The sequence below is a fragment of the Etheostoma cragini genome, chromosome 6 (assembly GCF_013103735.1).
Source record: "Etheostoma cragini isolate CJK2018 chromosome 6, CSU_Ecrag_1.0, whole genome shotgun sequence".
Classification (NCBI taxonomy): Eukaryota; Metazoa; Chordata; class Actinopteri; order Perciformes; family Percidae; genus Etheostoma; species Etheostoma cragini.
Window position 1 is genome coordinate 10888325 of NC_048412.1, and position 19052 is coordinate 10907376.

The 19052-nt window shown below is 39.0% G+C and overlaps 1 protein-coding gene and 1 long non-coding RNA gene across 7 annotated transcripts in view; both read right to left on the bottom strand.

Annotated features, from left to right (window-relative positions):
• triob (trio Rho guanine nucleotide exchange factor b) overlaps window positions 1-19052 on the bottom strand; it is a 102622-nt gene that overhangs the window by 23711 nt on the left and 59859 nt on the right. For all 6 annotated transcript variants that reach the window (XM_034873173.1, XM_034873175.1, XM_034873176.1 and 3 more), the window contains 21 exons: window positions 16931-17126; window positions 16041-16207; window positions 14042-14161; window positions 12960-13058; window positions 12608-12700; window positions 12202-12351; window positions 11942-12056; window positions 11633-11748; window positions 10172-10294; window positions 9562-9756; window positions 8941-9056; window positions 8195-8261; window positions 7727-7836; window positions 7486-7555; window positions 7204-7293; window positions 6531-6623; window positions 6269-6380; window positions 5385-5575; window positions 4234-4335; window positions 3219-3358; window positions 2791-2890 (listed from right to left, as the gene is read on the bottom strand). In XM_034873173.1, the coding sequence (XP_034729064.1) occupies window positions 2791-2890; window positions 3219-3358; window positions 4234-4335; window positions 5385-5575; window positions 6269-6380; window positions 6531-6623; window positions 7204-7293; window positions 7486-7555; window positions 7727-7836; window positions 8195-8261; window positions 8941-9056; window positions 9562-9756; window positions 10172-10294; window positions 11633-11748; window positions 11942-12056; window positions 12202-12351; window positions 12608-12700; window positions 12960-13058; window positions 14042-14161; window positions 16041-16207; window positions 16931-17126 (2565 nt within the window). The remainder of the gene's footprint in view (window positions 1-2790; window positions 2891-3218; window positions 3359-4233; window positions 4336-5384; window positions 5576-6268; window positions 6381-6530; window positions 6624-7203; window positions 7294-7485; window positions 7556-7726; window positions 7837-8194; window positions 8262-8940; window positions 9057-9561; window positions 9757-10171; window positions 10295-11632; window positions 11749-11941; window positions 12057-12201; window positions 12352-12607; window positions 12701-12959; window positions 13059-14041; window positions 14162-16040; window positions 16208-16930; window positions 17127-19052) is intronic.
• LOC117945602 lies at window positions 4538-5086 on the bottom strand. The gene is made up of 2 exons (XR_004656843.1): window positions 4962-5086; window positions 4538-4746 (listed from the first exon to the last, which is right to left on the bottom strand). It is a non-coding gene; the product is annotated as an uncharacterized LOC117945602 (long non-coding RNA).

Consider the following 19052-nt stretch of genomic DNA (forward strand, 5'->3'; position numbering starts at 1 on the left):
TCAGTAGTGGTGGTATGTAACTAAAGTACATTTACTCAAGTATTGTTCAATAAATATAAGGTTTACTTTATTTTCCCCTCAAATCACTTGAAACTTCTTCTCTTAATATGTTTAATTACGTAAAGGATCTGAATACTTCCTCCATTACTCTCATTCAGTAAAATTACTTCTGCCATCACCAAATGGGATGAATGGGAAAAAAAGCAAATATTCCCACACAAAATCCTTTGATAACAGCACAGGTACTCCAGCTGCAATGTACAGTTAAAGTTCACATGCATTGATGATTGGTGATTCATTCTAGCATAACTGAACAAAACGTCAGTCTGACAATCTGACTTGCTCATCTAATCTCTCTAAGAGAAGGCAGAATTAGATAGAGTTGGAACAAGATGGAATTTGTCACTTTATTTACCAATTATTCTCAAAGGTATTTCTGTTTAACAAGTGACAAGGCAGCTGCTTGTTTCTATGAAGGCTTCAATCTCTGTGCTCACAGCAAGGTCTGTGCTCATTGGTAACATATATGAGAGCAACAATACACCAGAGGGTGCATAAATATTGTTATTCTACAAATATTAATAGAAAATCATAAACAATTTCTTATTTTCTGGGAAAAAGTTAAAATAAATTGGCTTAATTGACAATGTAAATGCAAATGAATATCACATCTGTACAAACATCTGTAACTTGTCCTCTGCTGTACTTAGCAACAAACCTAATTATGTATTCTATGTAATTCTGTATTTCATGGTAAATGTCCAAGAAAACGTTATAGCAAAGAATTTTGAGCTAAAAAACCTTAAATGATTTTAATCCTCTTGTGAGCATTTATACTAAATATAACTTAATGCCAGATGAGAAAAGTCTTATACTATTAGACACATAGTTAAAAATATCCACATACTCAGCAGACTAAAAATCATCCACACATGTCATGCTTTACCCTTCCCAGGTTTACTACTGCTTAAATTAGACATGTGTGTCCTATTTCTAGTGTTGAAATGTATAGTGTTGCAAGTGTATTGTGTCCTTTCTATCTGAAATAAATTGCACTGATCGTTTCAAAGATGTTCACTGTTAAAATGTCACAGGAGAGCTTTTTTCTTTTCTTGTTTTCAAATACTGAAAATCACAGAATATTTAACATACCCTTTGATAGTGTGGTAAAGCCAGAGAGCTAAGGAGTTGTGAAACGGGATTTGAGATCCTGTCCTCCAGCTTCTCCATTGTTTTCCACTCCCTCATTGCAAGAGAAGTCCCAAAGAGCAAGAAATCTTTACAGCACTCTGATTTCTACAGTTATCCACTGAACATGTCCTAAATCACAACAAGAAGTGGCTCACTAGGTAAGCACACACTGTCTGGAGAAATAGTGCAATTGATTTAACTTGTTATGGAATATTTCCCCTGGGAAAACAGCCCAAGATAATTACAATCCTGAACCATAATAACATCACAAGGCCAAAAGAAAAGTTGCTGCCATCCACGGTCAACAGCACTCCTCTGTGGGTCCTCACAATCTGACTATTGATGCTTAAATGATTCCCTGTTGTGTGGCGCTTCCCCGGAGGGAAGTTGTTAATCCATTCTTGTCTTTAAACAAGTGTCGCCACAATTAAGCTCGCTAATGTCCATTAATAAACAAAACCAACTCCAGAAAATAAGAAGAAAAGAAAATAGCCGGAATATTTCTACGAATTAAAGATTAGAGATTAGATTAGAGATTGATAGCTGTGGAGGACTTAAAACTACTGTGCTCTCCTGTCTGGCATACAGACGAGTATCCTCTGTGAAAAGAGCGTGGGAGGCTGAAGAAGCTGCTGACACACAAGTCAGTCACTAAAGCAGAGACACACACAGGAACATGGACACACACACTAACACAAACACACCACTGTCACTGCCTTTTGAATGAAAGGTCTCACAAAGAGTCCTCACAGAGAGAGAAGCTTTCAAAAACTGAGATTGAAATGCAAAATTCGTAGTCAGTTAGTTCACAGTTATTGTGTATTTTAAATGTTTATGCTTGTATGTATGCACTTAACTGAGGATACAATGACAAATTAACTACTGTGATAGTTTTGAAACACACGTGAACATAAGCAAGCACGCACAGACATGCACGCACGCACAGAAACACAGCTCATCTCCTCAGCTTTACAAATTTGGTTTTATGCTACATGAGACAACCACAGAGCTGAGCTTTGTGCTAACAGTGAACAGTGACAGTGAACACGCTAAGCTAATTTTCAAATTTGTGTGATTACAGCAGAAATGTCCACTGCTACAGTTTAAAAATAATTTCCCTTAAAAGTATGGGAATATTTTTGTATCTACGTGTGCGGGTTTGTGTGTATGTGTGTGTGGTTATATATTGTAATAGCACCACAGAAGGCCTTTCCTCCTACGCTCAGTATGAGCAACTGTAAAGCTAACAAACACACGCACGCAAACATGCGCAAGCGTGCGCACCCACACTAACACGAGCACACACGCAAACACACACAGACACACAAACACACACACACTGCTCTGTCAGATGGACTGTTTCTTCCTCTTAACACAATTAAACACTTTCACAGGAAACAACTTTCCTGCATCTAACCAGGTTGCAGCTTCTGGTGTGTGGTGGCATAATATGGACCAATGACAGATTAGCTACATACTGACGAAATTAACTGAATAATGTGGCATGGAAATGGAAATGAAAACATCAAAATGAATATGTGTATCACTAAAGTGCTGCCTATACATTTTGGAGCCTGGATATTGTGTGTGTGGTCCTACTTTATCACTGTCCAGTGTGTTCTGGGATGTACGAGAGGCGATGGAGATGGTATCCGGTTGGCTGCTGGCATCTCCCTGGCTGTCCAGCTCCTCTCCGTCCCTGCAGCCAGACATTATCATTACTGTCATCTATTATTACTATTACAAATAATTCTTAAGATTTATATATCTTTTCTATAGCTATGATGTTGATTATTGAGTTGATATACTGTGCTTGCTCTGTAGTGCCACTTTAGTTTTTTTCCCCGGTATGGCTACAGCGGTCGATTCAAGCTGTGCCCAGATGCAGTGTTTTAAATGTCATGATTGCAAAACTGATTAACATTGTTTTTACATTTACTATTGTATTTATTTTCAAAAATTAGTTGCACATACAAAATACATTTACAGGACACTGGACACACTGTATTAATACACTGTTTGGTTACCGTCTGCCTTTATGTTTAGCTGTGGTGGCTTTAGGGATGTGGATGGGCTCCTTCAGAGCTCCACGTAGGTGGACAGTTCTCTCCTGGATGACCTCCCGAATGTGTTTGATCCAGTCCTGCTTGTTCTCAATACTAGAAGCCTGGGACACATCACATGATTGGGTCAGACATGGTTAAGTTTAAAGGTTCTAGCACGTACAGGTATTATGTCAGTAGAGTAGCCAGGTCTTTTTTATTTTCTGCTCTTTCATATACAGACACAAACAGAACATAAAATCAACAACTCAAGATGTGAACAGCGGAGAAAAATAAAAGCCTTCGCCCTGTTCATTTGGCCTGAATGAATTAATCGTTGACCCATAATACCGTATCAGGTCTAATTTACCAATTATATAGTTTTGTCTGATCCCATGAGGGCGTTGATCCCTGCAATCTTGTACTTGAGTCAAATGCCCATATTCAGACACAAAGCGAAATGACGACAACTGTTTCACCTATACTCCACTTAGGGTTCCACAGAAAGAGGCTTATTATCAGCCTTCTGTTTATTAATATCACTGAGCCAAAGCAACACTGTATTTAACATAGAACTATTCTTGTCTGTGTCTTCTCTTCTTCCTTCCCTTAGCAACAATCAGCATCAAGGCTGCAGTTACATAAGACAAAGATTAAGATGGTTATCAGAAGTTATGTAATAAGACAGATAGCTGTACAGCACATATTTAGACATTAAACATACACACACACTGCATAAAACATTGCTTCTGACTCACTGCGTGAGAACTACCAAGTTGCATGTGAGTTTGGATTTCGACCCATCAGCTGCTAGGCTAATGTTTCTGTGTAATTAGTAGCATAAAGCAACACTTAGGAAGTGAACTTTCTCGGGGATTATGTAGGAATTAGATCAGATACTGTTATAAAATATTTAAAAGAAGAAAAAGCTGTTAATTTGTAAATATGATTGCAGAGATCAAACAGTGACCCTTCACCATTAAAATCAACATCTTGATACCTTGAGGACGATCTTGTTGTCTGAAGTCGGAGTTCTGCCCACCCACAGGGCAAACTTACAAGGATCACCTTCCACATGTTCTGTCACTCCAAGCTCTGATGTCTGAGGGGGTGAATAACAAAGATTGCATTGAACAATGGATATTATACTGTATATACTAGATATTTTAATAATGCCATAACAATTTGAAACCCAAATAAAAACAATGGGTGTCATCCAGTTGTCCAGTTGATTGATGTCCCAAAAACCAAGAATCAATCCTGAACCAACCGGGTCTTTAGTTCAAACTTTTGAGCCAGACTCAGGGCCTTATTTTAACGATCTAAGCGCACGGTGTGAAGCGCATGGCACAGGTGCCTTTAGGGTGTGTCCAAATCCACTTTTGCTAGTTTGACGGTGGAAAAAGGGGTCCGTGCGCCGGGCGCATGGTTTGAAAGGGATTATACTTAGTGTCTTCATTAATTCATAGGTGTGTTTTGGGCATTACATGCAATCAACCAATCAGAGTGTCATCTCCAATCCCTTTAAAAACCAGGCGTAATTGTATCTTGGCGCCTTCCTATAATGATGGCGGATTTGCACCGTCATATTTTTAGGAGTAGCATTTTTAGTTAGTGTGCTGTTGCGCCTCCGTGTGTGTGTAACAAGCATAGTGTGCGCGCGCCGTACACAAGCCTAGGCACATTTTAATAATTTTCTGTTAAAATAACAATGAAATGCTAAATTACTGACTTTAGACCAGGTTTTAGTTGGTCAATGGCGCAATCACTTCCCGTTGCCTCAAGATAGCATTACGCCAATAATTCACCTGAACACCCCCCCCCAGTAAGACCAGCACGTCCATTGGCGCAAAATTGGGAGGAGGTGCATTGGCTATTTTAACAAAGTGGGCACTGGATGGGAAATTAACAACTGCGTTGGTCTTAAACTACCAAAGACACTTGTTTTGTGCTGCACTGAGCTGCACTGCGACAGGTGCAAAATATGGCCCTCAGTCTAAGTTTGGGTCAATCTTGAACTCATATATCTTTAATTTAATTTGACCCAATAAAACCAGACTCGAGGAAGAGTCTAAACACATGAGCAATACAAGCTGCTATCAGGACACATCATTTTACAACTACATTGACATCAAACAGTACATTACTTACAAAGAGCTTGCTCTTGTAGAGGTACTTGCTGCGCCCGTTGGAGTCTTTGACTTCTTTGCTAAGGACCAGGGACATCTCAAAGAGGAAGAGGTGTCGGTCGCGACCCTTCCGGATCAGAGTCTTGGGATCCCATACTTGGAAGGACTCCTGAAGTATCAACTCTCCCTGGGAGTCAATGTTACCATCAAACCCTGAGGAAGTAAAGGCAGAGGAGGAAAAGAGCCATTTAGGGGTGTTTGCAGGTGTGTAGATAAGATAAGATAATTTGTTTATTAGTCCCCAGTGGGGAAATTACTGCACTACACTCTGTGTACACACTTTTGTTAGTACTCACACACACAGGCCTGAAATACACACACATGCTCAGGACCTATACATGCACTATACATGGAGAGATGTCAGAGTGAGTGGGCTGCCAGTTGAACCAGGCCCTGAGCGGTCGGGGGGGGGGGGGGTACGGTGCCTTGCTCAAGGGCACCTGGCAGTGCCCAGGAGGTGAACTGGCATCTCTCCAGCCACCAATCCACACTCCCAATTTTTTGGGTCCATACGGGGATTTGAACCAGTGACCCTCTGGTTCCCAACCCAACTCCCTATGGACTGAGCTACTGCCACCCCCTGTACAGTATGTACAAACATGTCAGTGGGTGGGGAATGGAGGGAAATAAGTTTAATGAAGTACTGCTGACTGAGTGCTGAGTAGTTTGTGCTAAATGTAAGTGACTCGATTAGATTTACAAAAGCAAAGTGAAAGTTCAATTAATCTGAAACATCATACCCTCAGATCACACATGGTGAACAGTTGTACAGGTGACTACCAAAAAGCAATAGGAGTTCCATTAACAGCGTGTGTATGTGAGGGGGTTTGCTCAGTGTATACTCACCATCTAGCATTGAGAGGTGCATGGCATCATTGGCTCTTTTGGGGACACTGAGCATGACTTCTAGACCATCCTTTATCTCACCTTTACCCTCCTCACAGCATGTCAACAACTCCTTAAACAGAAGAACACAAACATTTAAATGAAGAGGAAAAGAACACATTCATGATTAAGTTCCTACTGTATGCATTGTTTTGCCTGCACATGGAAAGTAAAGCCAACCCAGATATTCTTCCATTTCCTTTTGTTTCAAGGCATGTTGTACCTTGAGAAGGAGCTGGTATTTAGTGATTCTCTGGACTGGTTTGATCAGATAAGAGGAGATGGAGTTGGCCAGGCGATGTCTTTGCTGGATTTCCTTAAAACCAAAAAAGGAAAACAGGCATGTCTTACAGAGGCTACGTTCTTTATTATTCTAACTTATGTACTATACAGACAAGGCTTAAGAGTTGGATTACAAAATGGAAAAAATAAATGAAATATCACTCATTCTGACTTGATTATCACAGCTTATAACACAATAACATGGGCCAACACTTGCGCTTTACTATTATTTATTTATTACTCTGTCCATCCTAACGTCAACCTGTGCAATATGTCATCTCATATTCATCTGTTTAATCATCTGTATATCAATACACATATTCTCCCCACATGTAAATAATGACGTCTGGAATATGCCTTTTCATATTTGCATGTATATCCACGTGTTTATATTGTCTTCCCACCTGTAACTAAAAGAAGTATTTATAGTGTACATATTTCCGTTATAATTTGCTTCTCTTCTCTCTCTTCTATTTCCTAGTATTTTTGTTATTTGTTGTGCTGGATTGAGCTGCTGTGACAAGTACATTTCTCCATTGTGGGATAAATGAAGTCTATCTTATCTTATTTTAGTTAAGCTTATTATAGAACAAGCAGTATTGGTAGTTACTTACATCAAAGTAGTGTCCAGCATGTTCCAGGATGAGCTGAGTGGAGTCAGGCTTGTTCTTACAGTAGTTCACATACATCTGGAACTTATCAGCCTGAGCAGGAGAAATAAAACTAGTGCTTTACTAACGAATCATCAGGAGCCTTGGATGCATACTTTATAGGTCTATTGTACTATATATACGTTTTGTTATTTAAACCAAAATTGGAGCCAGTCACATAGACGGAACGATTTTTCCAAGGAACAAAATACAAACTATAAAAGCCACAACTTGTAAATCTCTTACCCAAGTCACAAAACAATGGCCGACATCCTCTGGAAGTTGCTCATACTTGTCCAACTCCTTTAGGAAGATACTGTACAAAGACAGAAGGTTTTAAATGAGGAACAATCCAAAGCTGAGAAACACATTTTGTATGTTTACCACTTCTGAAAAAGAAATTTAAACTTAAATGTATAATCTTAAACCAAATTAGCAGATGTTGATGGTAAAGAATACAGAATCTTGCGGATCCGGCTGTACTGACTTGTGATGAAACTCATAGAGGTCCTGCATGTTCCCAAAGATGATGTGTTCCTTGTTGACAATTCCAGGAGGAATCTCCTCCACACCGCTGGTCATCTCCCACAGGTATGTCTGCACACACACACACACACACACACACACACACACACACACACACACACACACACACACACACACACACACAAGCAAAATGAATGAATACCTAGAAATCTCTCTTTACCAACTTGTCTGATGTAAGAGCGTCTGATCATCAATATATATATATATATATATATATATATATGTTTTAAGAAATATGTTCATAAGAACAAAATATGAAAACAAACATTTCTAAGATCCATTTGACAACAGTCAATTTACTAAAAGACAGATAACACCTAATTGTGTAAAAAAAAAGAAAATTATGTAAATAAGGTTGTGAAAGTAGGTAAATGCTGATGGTTCTGTGTGTTTTTGCTCCAATACTTACATCCATACACTCCCGTAGGTCTCTGACGTAGGCTTTCTCTGTTTGAATCAGCTCAGCCATTATAAATCTGAAAAGACATGCACATTCGGAGAGGAGACATTGATGAACATGGTCAGGTGCTGTAGTTAAACCAAACATAAATAAATATAAAAAACCTGTGGTGAAGACTAGTCTGTAGAAAAGAAAAGAAAAACCAGCATTTGTTTGTATTGTTGTTTCTACATTCTCAGTAACTATGATGTGGATGCATCATAACTCCCTCATGACTGACGTATGGCTTGTGAACTTATGTACTGTAATTTAGAGGCCGGGCGTGAGCTACTTACCCAATCAACCTTTGAATTAACAAAGATATTCTATACAGCAGGAACACCAAAACATCTCGTGATGAATGCTTACAAGGGACCTTACTACTCTACCTCCTCTCACTTGTAAAATAAATTATATCTCCATTTGTTTACACACCTGATTGGATTCAACGATTTCAGTGTTTGCTATGCGCTCATGTTTTCAGGTTAATTTGACAGTGAACTACACATTATCATTAACCAAATCTATTTCAAATGAAAGCCTGTCCACAGCTATAAAATGTTAATCAGACTGAAAAATAATATGCTTTCATATGTTTGCAGGAAATTACTGGATTATTCATCCAGGCACTTTTCCAGGCCTGTGTAGGAAACCTGTGATGCTGAACATCGGGTGGCAATCAGGAGTGTGCCAAGAAAAATATCTGTTGCATTTACTCTTTCCTTCGCGCTGACTTCCTCTTCTCCTCGTTAAGTTCATGGGCAGCATCCCTTAACTTGACCTCTGACCCTGGAGCACTGGCTGGGATGATGTCCAGTTGCAGCTCTTTACTCTGAAAAGAAGACAGTGTCTTTTTAGTCTGCGGATAACAGGCATGGTGGTGATTCACTAGTCAACACACCAATGTGTGACATATTTGCTTTCTCTTAGCACCAAGTCATTAAACTGAGCTGTTGGGAGATGGAGTTTATATAGGGACATGAGTGATTGACAGTCTCCAGTATCTATCTACATCCGACCACCTGCTGCAAGCTCCTTCGCTTAAAAATTCAATACAATTAAAGCCAGGGGTCTGTTGTAGGATTACATTTATCACATAAAACATGATTTTGTTTTAATATCACCATCATAGAAAGGCTAGAGGCCAAGACTATATCATTCTTACTAAAACCTGTGCCAGACATGGACTTTATCAGCATCTGTAACTCTCTATGGTCTTTTCTTATAGAGGACCAATTCAAGGTTTAGGATAAAGCAAATAAATAGAGTTTGTAAAAAATGAAACATTAGGAAGGACAGAGATGATATTGGTATTTGTATCAATAGTGTGCACTCACAGCCTTGTTGGAGTCTGAAGAAATGCCAAGTGCAGTTTCCAGGCAGGTTCGGTATTTGTCCATGCGGAGAGAGAAGTCCCTGTAGCGCTTGTCCACTGAGGACACCCATTTCTTTATTTCCAGGGCATGGGCATGGCCCTTGTCACAAAACCCATCCGCCAGCTGGATCAACAGCTTTACTCGCTCTTTGGTTTGCTGTCAATAGAGAGACATTTAGGGAGGGGATAGAGAGAAAAGAGAGGTGGCCGCAGAGAGACAGTGCCGGTGAAGGAAAGGTAGAGAGAAAAAGAGAGGGAGGGAGGGAGTTAGCAATCAGTGTGTTGCTTAATGGACACAATAGCTTTTTCTCTAACACAATAACAGTGACACAGCAATGAGGACACGGGACAATACGCTGCCCTGGGAATGGGCCTCACAGAGGAGCGCAGGACTGTGCAGATACACACAACTCAACACAACGAGAAGATCAACAGGTACAGAAAATACAAGTGTTCAGTCGCCATCATTCCCAGCTTCTTCTACACAGTAATAGATCCCAAAAAATAATCATAAACACACACAGACACACACAGACACACAGACATAAACATACACACACACAAAAACACACCTTTGCTGTGATCTGGAAGTCTTCGTGCTCTTTTAGCAGCTCCTGTGTGTGGTGAATGCTGGAGCCGGTGGATTTGTGTGTGGACAGGTAAAACTCCCCAGTGTCATGAATCCACTCCAGAGCCTGAGAACACAACCAATCACAAGTGAGTACATTTATACAATTTAACACAAATCTAAAGACTTACAAATAGGTACACTTGAAACTTGTAAAACTACAATTAAATTACAATGTGTATTTTGTATACTTAAACTCATCATCCTCCCCCTCATACTCTCCTATCTAGTAGGACATTTGTTAAACTTTGAACAGATCAGGGTTTGAAATGCATAGCATTTTCCACTGTACAGTTTAACTTTACAAATCCCTTTTACATTCCGATCACATTCATGGTAATTCAGGATTAGGAAAAGTGACATTTAATTTTTTTTGAGAAAACAATATGATACAGGAATTAGATGTTTAACAATCCGTTACCACCTTTTAAAAATTTAACATTTATAGCATTCAGTTTCCAAAGGTCCTACTTACAGTAGTTTCTATTCTTTTGTGAGTACTTTATAACTGGGCCTGCAGGCCTTGACCAGCAGTGGCAGAACTGGCCCAGTCAAACTGTGAGACCAGAAAGCATTTGGGCCGTGGGGATAATACTTTTGTCACCCTAGAATAGCCATGTCCTAGAAACATCTATGATGTCATCTGATTTTATGGGCTAAGCGCATTGCTGTGTGCCTGTGTTGTGCTATCCAAACACCACAAGAGGGAGCAATGTGTCTGTATATAAACAGTGTTAGACCTAAACACAAGGGCAGAGACCTTAAATCCCACGGATTCTAATTTGCTTTGGCTTCTTGAAAATAAAGACTTTCCAACTGTCAAAGTCATGTTTAAATAAAACACTGGACATGTCAGCTCAGTCTGTGATGTGCTACTGAAAACAGGTATATCCAAACTCTGTCCATCTCAAAGGTATCTTGTATCTTTGAACAATAGCTGATTGGAGACTTGTTTGCCAGAGAAAAAATGAGTGTTTTTTTCCCTTTATCCATTATCATATTCTTCTTTAACACAGAAAAACTTTACAATACAAATGTCTGTGGCGGAAATGTTCAGTACTGCCTGAGGAGTAAAAATCAAGGGTTGGAGACTAAATTTACTAGGCCACATAATGATAGCCGTCTTCAAGACTGTTATTGTTGCAACTGTCTGCCAGCTTTATATAATTTCCAGTATATTTGAAATGTATCATTACCAAGGAAAATATCTGCTTGATTTAAAAAGAGTATGCATGCTAACTGAGACAGTTAGCTGATTTTTACAAACAGAATCCAGTCACTAACAGGAATGAGGCTTGTTTCTACTTATTCTGTCTGTAAACTGACTGATACAATGTACCCATTTGCTTAGCATTTTCTCCAAATCAGGCTTTTTGCAAGTGCACACATAAACATAAGAACACACCTGTTTGGCGCTGCGTTCAAACACTACATATTGCTGGCACTGATCCAGCCTCCGCTTCCTCATGGTCCAGAAGTGGAGCACTCTGTTCTCTCTCTGCAGCAACTCGTTCAAGATATCTGATCATACAACACAAGCACACAATATATATTAATCAAAAGGCTTATTACTGTACGTCAGAATTAAACAGGACAATATACATTAAACCTGAATTTATAATTCTGTGAATAAATTAAAAAAAAAAACTGTGGATAAAAAAAAAATGTATTACCTAATTGTTACATTTTAAATACAAAAGAGATAGCTACTTACTCTTAACCTGAGTTTCTGGAGCTTTAACGTGGGACAACATGCCGGGCATGTTGACACTGTTCCTGTGCAGGTACTTCAAGAAGACATCAGCATTACGCCTGGCTAATGTACAGGCCTGCAAGTGTGCAGAATGAGAACAAAATGTCACTTACAGGTTCAATAATAATATCCTTCTGAATAGTGAAACTTACCTTAGAGTCACACAAATAACAAGTGATTTGTCTTTTCTTTAATAGAAATACAAATAACGCATTTCCTACCTTGAGGAAGGCCTCTTTCTGCTCCAGATGTTTGCTGATCATGGGGGTGACGTGGTCTGAATCACTGTTTGGGCCCAGTTTATCAGCACCACCACACCAGTCCTCTTCTCTCTTATACTCCTGCTCCAGGCTTTCTAACACACTGCACACCTGAAACATAGATGATACAGCACCTGAAACCTCTGTACAGTGAAACACTGAGCTTATCCTGTTCCAGTCTGTCATGCAACCTGTCAAACTATACTTCCCAACTATACAATGTTTTAGTTATACTTTGGCTTCTTAAGTCTAATGATGTTCACAAAGGAGAGTGTAGTTTCCATTTATTGTAATTTTTGCCCGAACCCACCTATGTTCAAGATTATCACACACGCACACACACGCGCGCATGCACAACAACAAGTACCTGTTCAGAGGTCTTGTAGAAGGCCACAGAAGCATTAACCAGCTTAAGTCGGTCCTCCATCTTGAGCATCAGCTGCTGCCAGTGGTCTGCCACCTTCAAGTGAAACAATAGAATAGAATACATCTTTGCATTATTTTCAACAATGCAACACAGTTTAACAGCTCTCAATAGTTACATCACTGACAAACAGAAATATACAAATTAAATAGTATAACAGAAAATAACAACAAAATAATATATATATAATAAATCAATCAATTTAAAACTTGCAGCTTTAAAATAGCAACAATGCTTCCAACATTAGTATTCATGTTTCCATTTAGAGATGTATGAAAAGCTGAGAGAGCAATACCTTCTCTGCACAGTCTCTGATCATATCCATGTCATAATGGTTTGCCTGGAGTAAGGCCTCAGCCTTCTGCTGTACCTGCAGCGCGCTTTGATGGGTTTTCTGCATCAGGGTGAGATTAAAAAAACAATGAAATAAAGAGTTATATGAATCTCTATATCACGATGATTGTTTTGAAAATATAGCCCCAGCACCCTGTTGGATCCTGTAGGGCAGTTTGGTAGAAAGTTGAAGACTGGGGAGCAACAGAGGAAAGGCTAAATAAATAAAAGTAGCGTCTGATTATAGCTGTGTCATAAAGATTGCCCTGGAGTGAGCATTCTGGAGAGGAAATTAGATAGGGAAGTAAAAAACGACAGTATCTGAGGATTTCTGTGGCATAACAGAAAGCCTGAGAATAAGGCTTTTGCTCTTGCTGGACTGGAGAAGGAGATAAAGGAAGAATGAAGGGTTACTCGCCATCTTTGGTAATGTCTGCAGCACCTGCGGGGTACTTAATATTTACTCACCACACTGGAGCCATGCGGGTTTCAGGTACTACAGTTATGGCATTGCTTGTTAAAATTCAAGTCCCACATCAGCAATAATCATAAACACAGCCTGCATTAAAATAAGCCAGGCCCGATAGAGTTCAAAGGAAATGCACCATGCATAATCAGTAGCCAAGACAGAAATGAAAAGAGGAAAAGTAGGCAGAGAGGGAATAAAGAGAGGTAGAGGTATTCGTTATTTATAATTCCATTTCATGTGTGACTTGTGATGAGAAGGGAAGGTGTTGGAGATGCCGGAGGTGAGTTTTAGAAAGGTTGAAGGATGAAGGGCAACGGAGCAGAGAAGATGCAGAAGTGGGAAAAGATGAAGGGAAAAGGTAGATGAAAAATGGAGGTTAAAGAAATTAATGAAGAAAAAGGATAAATGGGAAGAAGAGGAAAATAGGGATTAGGATATGTCTGAGAAAAAAAGAATGATACAACTGAGAGTACAAAGCACATGGACATCCACATGTTGCTTCTAGGTTCTCTGTGAACAGAGAAGGTGAAAAGAGAGCACAAAGAGAAAAGTTATGTATACATTTTTTATTTTACCTCTATTGCATGTTGGAATTGTTCATGTTCCTTCTGAAGCTGTTCGGCTTCTTGTAAGGAACTGGCTGTGATCAGACCAGCGTTCAGCATGGACTCGCCATTACGGATCCAACCCAGCACCTAAAGCACACACAGCACATGCACAGATACACAAATACTTTTGTAATTTACTCTTGATGTTTATTATATTTTAATTATTTGTATTACTTTTGCTATGAAGACATCTTAAAAAATTTAATTAAAGTCAAAAATGGACCAATCACTTTAAAAAGGTGTAACCTCTCGTCTTTGTATATAATGTCTTCAGCTACACAGACCCACCCTCTGTCACACACACAGACGAACACAAAATCCCATTTGCACATAGTTTGTTGGCCTAGTTCTAGCCAAAGGACATGTAAAGCACAATCGGTCAAAGACACCTCTCTCTCTCTCTCTCTGACTCAGCAAGCACACCTGCTGTGTGGGTGATGGGCAGAACTGCAACTGAAGCTTGGCTATAAAAGTGATGATGCAACACAATTCAGCCTCTTTGTTTTTCAGCAATTTCAACAGAGCCTAAGTTTCCATTGTACTTGCTTTGCCCCGAGGCAGGACAGGTATGAGTGTTTGCTGCTGAATATCAGAGCAGCGGTGTCTACGCATGACATTATGCATGAAAAACAGCTGTAATAATAAGTACATATATGATTCATTAGTATGTTATGGCATACCATAGGATTTACATAATGTATTCCAATATTTCATCATACAATTACATCTGACGGCACTTTAGTGTACTTAGAGTGATTATATCTTTGTTGCTATATCCATAACCCCTATTCATAAACTGTGGCATTTCATAATGACACACAGAAAGCAGTGCTAACTAGAAAAATTCTATTGGTGTGGGACATTTGAAGCTAAAGAAAGAAGCAACACACTATAGCAGCTGTAGTGCCTCTCTGGCCAGGATTGAAAGGCTATATTTATAAATAAATCAGAAGCAGAAATATACAGGCTACAATTACCAGATTAGGTTGTGTCCAACCATAATCTACCATAGTCTAAAATGGTGCAGTAATTTCCCAGCTTGTAGTGCAGTATGTGTTAGGCGAAAGCAGTTGTTCTGCATTTTACACTGTAATCTCAGAAGTCCATTTAAAAACACTTTTACTGTAGTCTTTAATGTGTCCCAGAAGTCGTTTAAAAGTATTCACTATCTTAAAGGCCACAGTTTAAGATTCTGATTTATAAATCACTATTAGCTGCGCAGACACGCATTGATCCCTGTAACAGTCCTTAGCTGCATAAATAGCACTGCATCTCTGTGGATAGATGAGTATAAATAACACCAGCATCACAGTGTCGTCTTACTGTCAGATCGGTTCAGTCAATACAATGCAGCAGTGCGTCTGCTGAAATGTTTTGCTGGAGTTTTCTCCGGGTATTATTTTATATATAATACAAATAGTAATAATATATACAGATAGTTAGAAATACAGACAGAGAAACAGAAAGAAAGAGGAGCCAGAGAGATTGTTGACATGGTGAGTCATCTACCCATGGTCATGTGCAGACAGAACATACTGTAGCCTTTTAGCACTTCAACACACTCTGTTGTAATCTCATGCTAGGATGTAGCAATAAGTTTTCTGAATGGCTTTCCACATGTCGGTTTGACCTCGGCATTAGGATTTGCAGCCTTGGGTGTGTTTACTTCTTAAATACAGCACACGTGAGCAGTCATATAGGAGCACATATACAGTATGAGCTCTATTTCCACTTCCAACATGTGTTAATCATCTATACAATAAAAGTATATGTTTCAGCTGTTTACAAAAACAGACTGAGTTTCATACAGGGGTAATTCTTTCATGAGTAAAAAGCCTACATCAGTAGGTTCATCATTTGTTTTTTAGAGTTCTTTTGAATATCCCACCTAGACCTTCCAATCAGTGCTTGCTGTGTCATTGTCTATCCTTGTTAAACTCTCTTGTCCTTTCTTTCTTGTACGTACCTGTTTGACTTCAGCCTGGAGATGCCTTAATTGGACACACTGCTCCAGATGTCTCCTGTGCTGCTCTGCAGCCAGGTCCAACTCCTGCTGCTTCTCATGGAGAAACTCCAGCAGGTCCTGGACACGTGTTGCCATGTCCACATCTCTGTCACATAACAGCTCCACACCTGCACTCAGTAGACATTTTCACTACGTTAAAAATAACAATCTACCTTTTGTAGTTTCTTTTTTTACTTAATAATCACTTACTGTTACTGACAAGGGTACATGGGCATTGAGTAAAGAGGTATTTAGCAGTTCTGCACACATCTCTGCTACGTATATGGTGAATCCACATACTCAATGTGGAATTACAAGGAGAGGTATGACATCTAATTAATGGTCTATGTATTACCTGCATCTATAGAATAGCAACAGCAGGGTAGCTTCAGATTTAGATTTACATTTTTTTCATAAATGGCATAGACAGTTTTCATATTTAATAACATAAAGCCATGCAAGCTGTGAAATGCTTATCTTGTGAAAGCTGACTAAACAATGCCTGAAAGCCATTTCAGCACAATTGTTTGATGACAAATTTAGCACTGACATAATCTGTACTCAGATTTTATTCCTGCAGTGTGTGTAAATCATGATGCTTCAGTAGCAGAAAGGCTGGCCTTGGTTGTGACAAGATACAGAGGAAGCTATGCCATTAAGGTAGCCATGTAGATAGCAGTAGCAGAGTAGCTGGCTGACTATAGAAACAGACTTTTAAATTAGGTCTAGATTTCACCTGAATGTAAAGTTCCACCAGATTGGTCTTAAACATGTGAGAACTGTGTCCTAAACAGGTCAGGATCATGAAAAAATGTGTTACTGTTGTTTACTGTTTGTGATTCCTCACTCACCAGATGCCTGGACTTCTGTGACATACTGCAGCAACTCTTGTCCCTGATGGATGACGTCAAAGGTGAGGTTGTTCATAGTAAGTGCTTTGTCTGCATGGTGCTGTAGCCTCTGCTCAGCAAGCGTCAGGTCCTCTGTGTCAAAGTCACTCATCTGCTGGGACAGTTCCTCATTCCATGACTCCAGGTCTGAGATGATCTGAGAGGGGAAAAGGGGAAGAAGAAGGGTTAACTCAGATAAATTGGTGAGGTACAATTACATTTTAATCCTTCATGTAGTAGAGTATTAACACAATTACAAAAACACATTTCTAGTTAAAAAGTATTTTGCTTGCACAACTGCATAATTTATCAGCTACATGTACAAAGGTGTTATTTATTTATCAACTGCTGTTACTTATACTCAGTGCACTTATTTATGTCTGTACTGTATTTACTTCGACACTGCACTACAACAGAATTTGCACAATCCATTTGAAACCATCTCTTTTTTAATCTAATTTTACTCGTAACTTAATCTAATTTACTTGACATTTTTAATTATTTCTTATTGCAGCTATGTTACTTTATTTACTTTTTACACTTGCTCTTTTCTTACTCTTATTTTTTACCTTGAATGCAACTGTGAGCAACTGCGAATAAATTATTTCTCTGAGGGGATCAATACAGTATTCTGATCCGGATTCTGATAATTGACTTTATTTGGCAGTCAAAAGGGAAAATGGAGGGAGGGAATGATTACATGGAATAATGTGTGACAAAGGTCCTTGACTGAATGTGAACCCAGGAGAAGGTTTCATGATGCAAACATTAGACTGCAGAAAAATACATTCCATAATCCATATAATGTTATGATTAGGAGAATTTCTGTATACCAATTCAGGCGGTTTATTTGCTGCAACCCATCACTTAAGTTGACTGGCATAATAACAGCTAACATATTCCACTGGTGATGCATGGCTGATAGAGCAGATGTACTGAGATGTCAGTGCTTGTCTCTGACTGCCCCCGCAGACTGAATCATGATACCAGGGGCACCTTGATCCTGGCACCTTCTAGCTCTGCCTATCAATGTTTTTCTTTTCTTTCTTTTTTAAAGGAGGTCTACTAGTCTACACATAATTTTAGAATTTAGTCACATACTGCCCTGGGGTATTTGGAGTTACGTTAAATTGTCAAATAGTAGCAAGGCTTTATTTACTTTATCTAAAGAGAGAATCTGTTATCAAGACAGACTGTTGCTAGAAACAGATTTTCATTACAATTTCCCCTTTTTGTGAAAGTATCTTTTATTATAGCTGTCATGCAAATACAGTACATATAATAATCCTTATTTCAGATTTTCTGTTTGACATAATTAAGGCTGCCACTGCTGAGTGCTGCTGTGAACTCCCTATCCTGGAAGGCATTTACTGTGTGAAATCTACAGGAGGTGTTATATTTTATTAAAAGCAACGTTGAGAACGAAGAAGAAGTTACATTAAGAAAGTTAGATCGGATAGTTCATTTGTTAGTTAGAGCATTATTGCACATTGGCACGAGTGTATTGTGTCTTTTTTGTATGGATAATATGATATAAGAACAGAAAATCATGTGAGCCTATTCTTCAAGTACACAAAATGTATTCAACTCCTTGTTTTTCCAAGGCTCTATTTAGGACTTTACAGTATGTGTTCTAAAAGACTGAACCAATGGCCTTTATTTGGGATCTAGTGTGGGGTGAAAGCTTATCTTAATGTAAGATTTGCACATTTGAGATTGACATGTACAGTACTTTGTCCATAACATAATTCACGAAAGACAAAACTGATGAAATGTCTACATTCATGCTCTCAACTACTTCAGTGACGTGGTTTAAAACGTTTTGAACGCAGTGTCTATCCTAAATTCAGCTGTTCCTCTTCAATTCAGAACCTGCTATCTTAAAAAGACCAAAAAAGTAAGTGAATGGAGTTAGAAAAGGAAATTCCAGTGTGTTTCAATGTGGGACAGAAATAAACAGTTGGAGAGATGTAAAGAGGGACAGAGGAGCATTGGTGTTTGCGTGTCTGTAATCTTGAAAAAGTTCAGATAGAAAAGCAATGGCTAAGTAAGAAGATTCCAAACACAAAAGTGAAAACCTGTA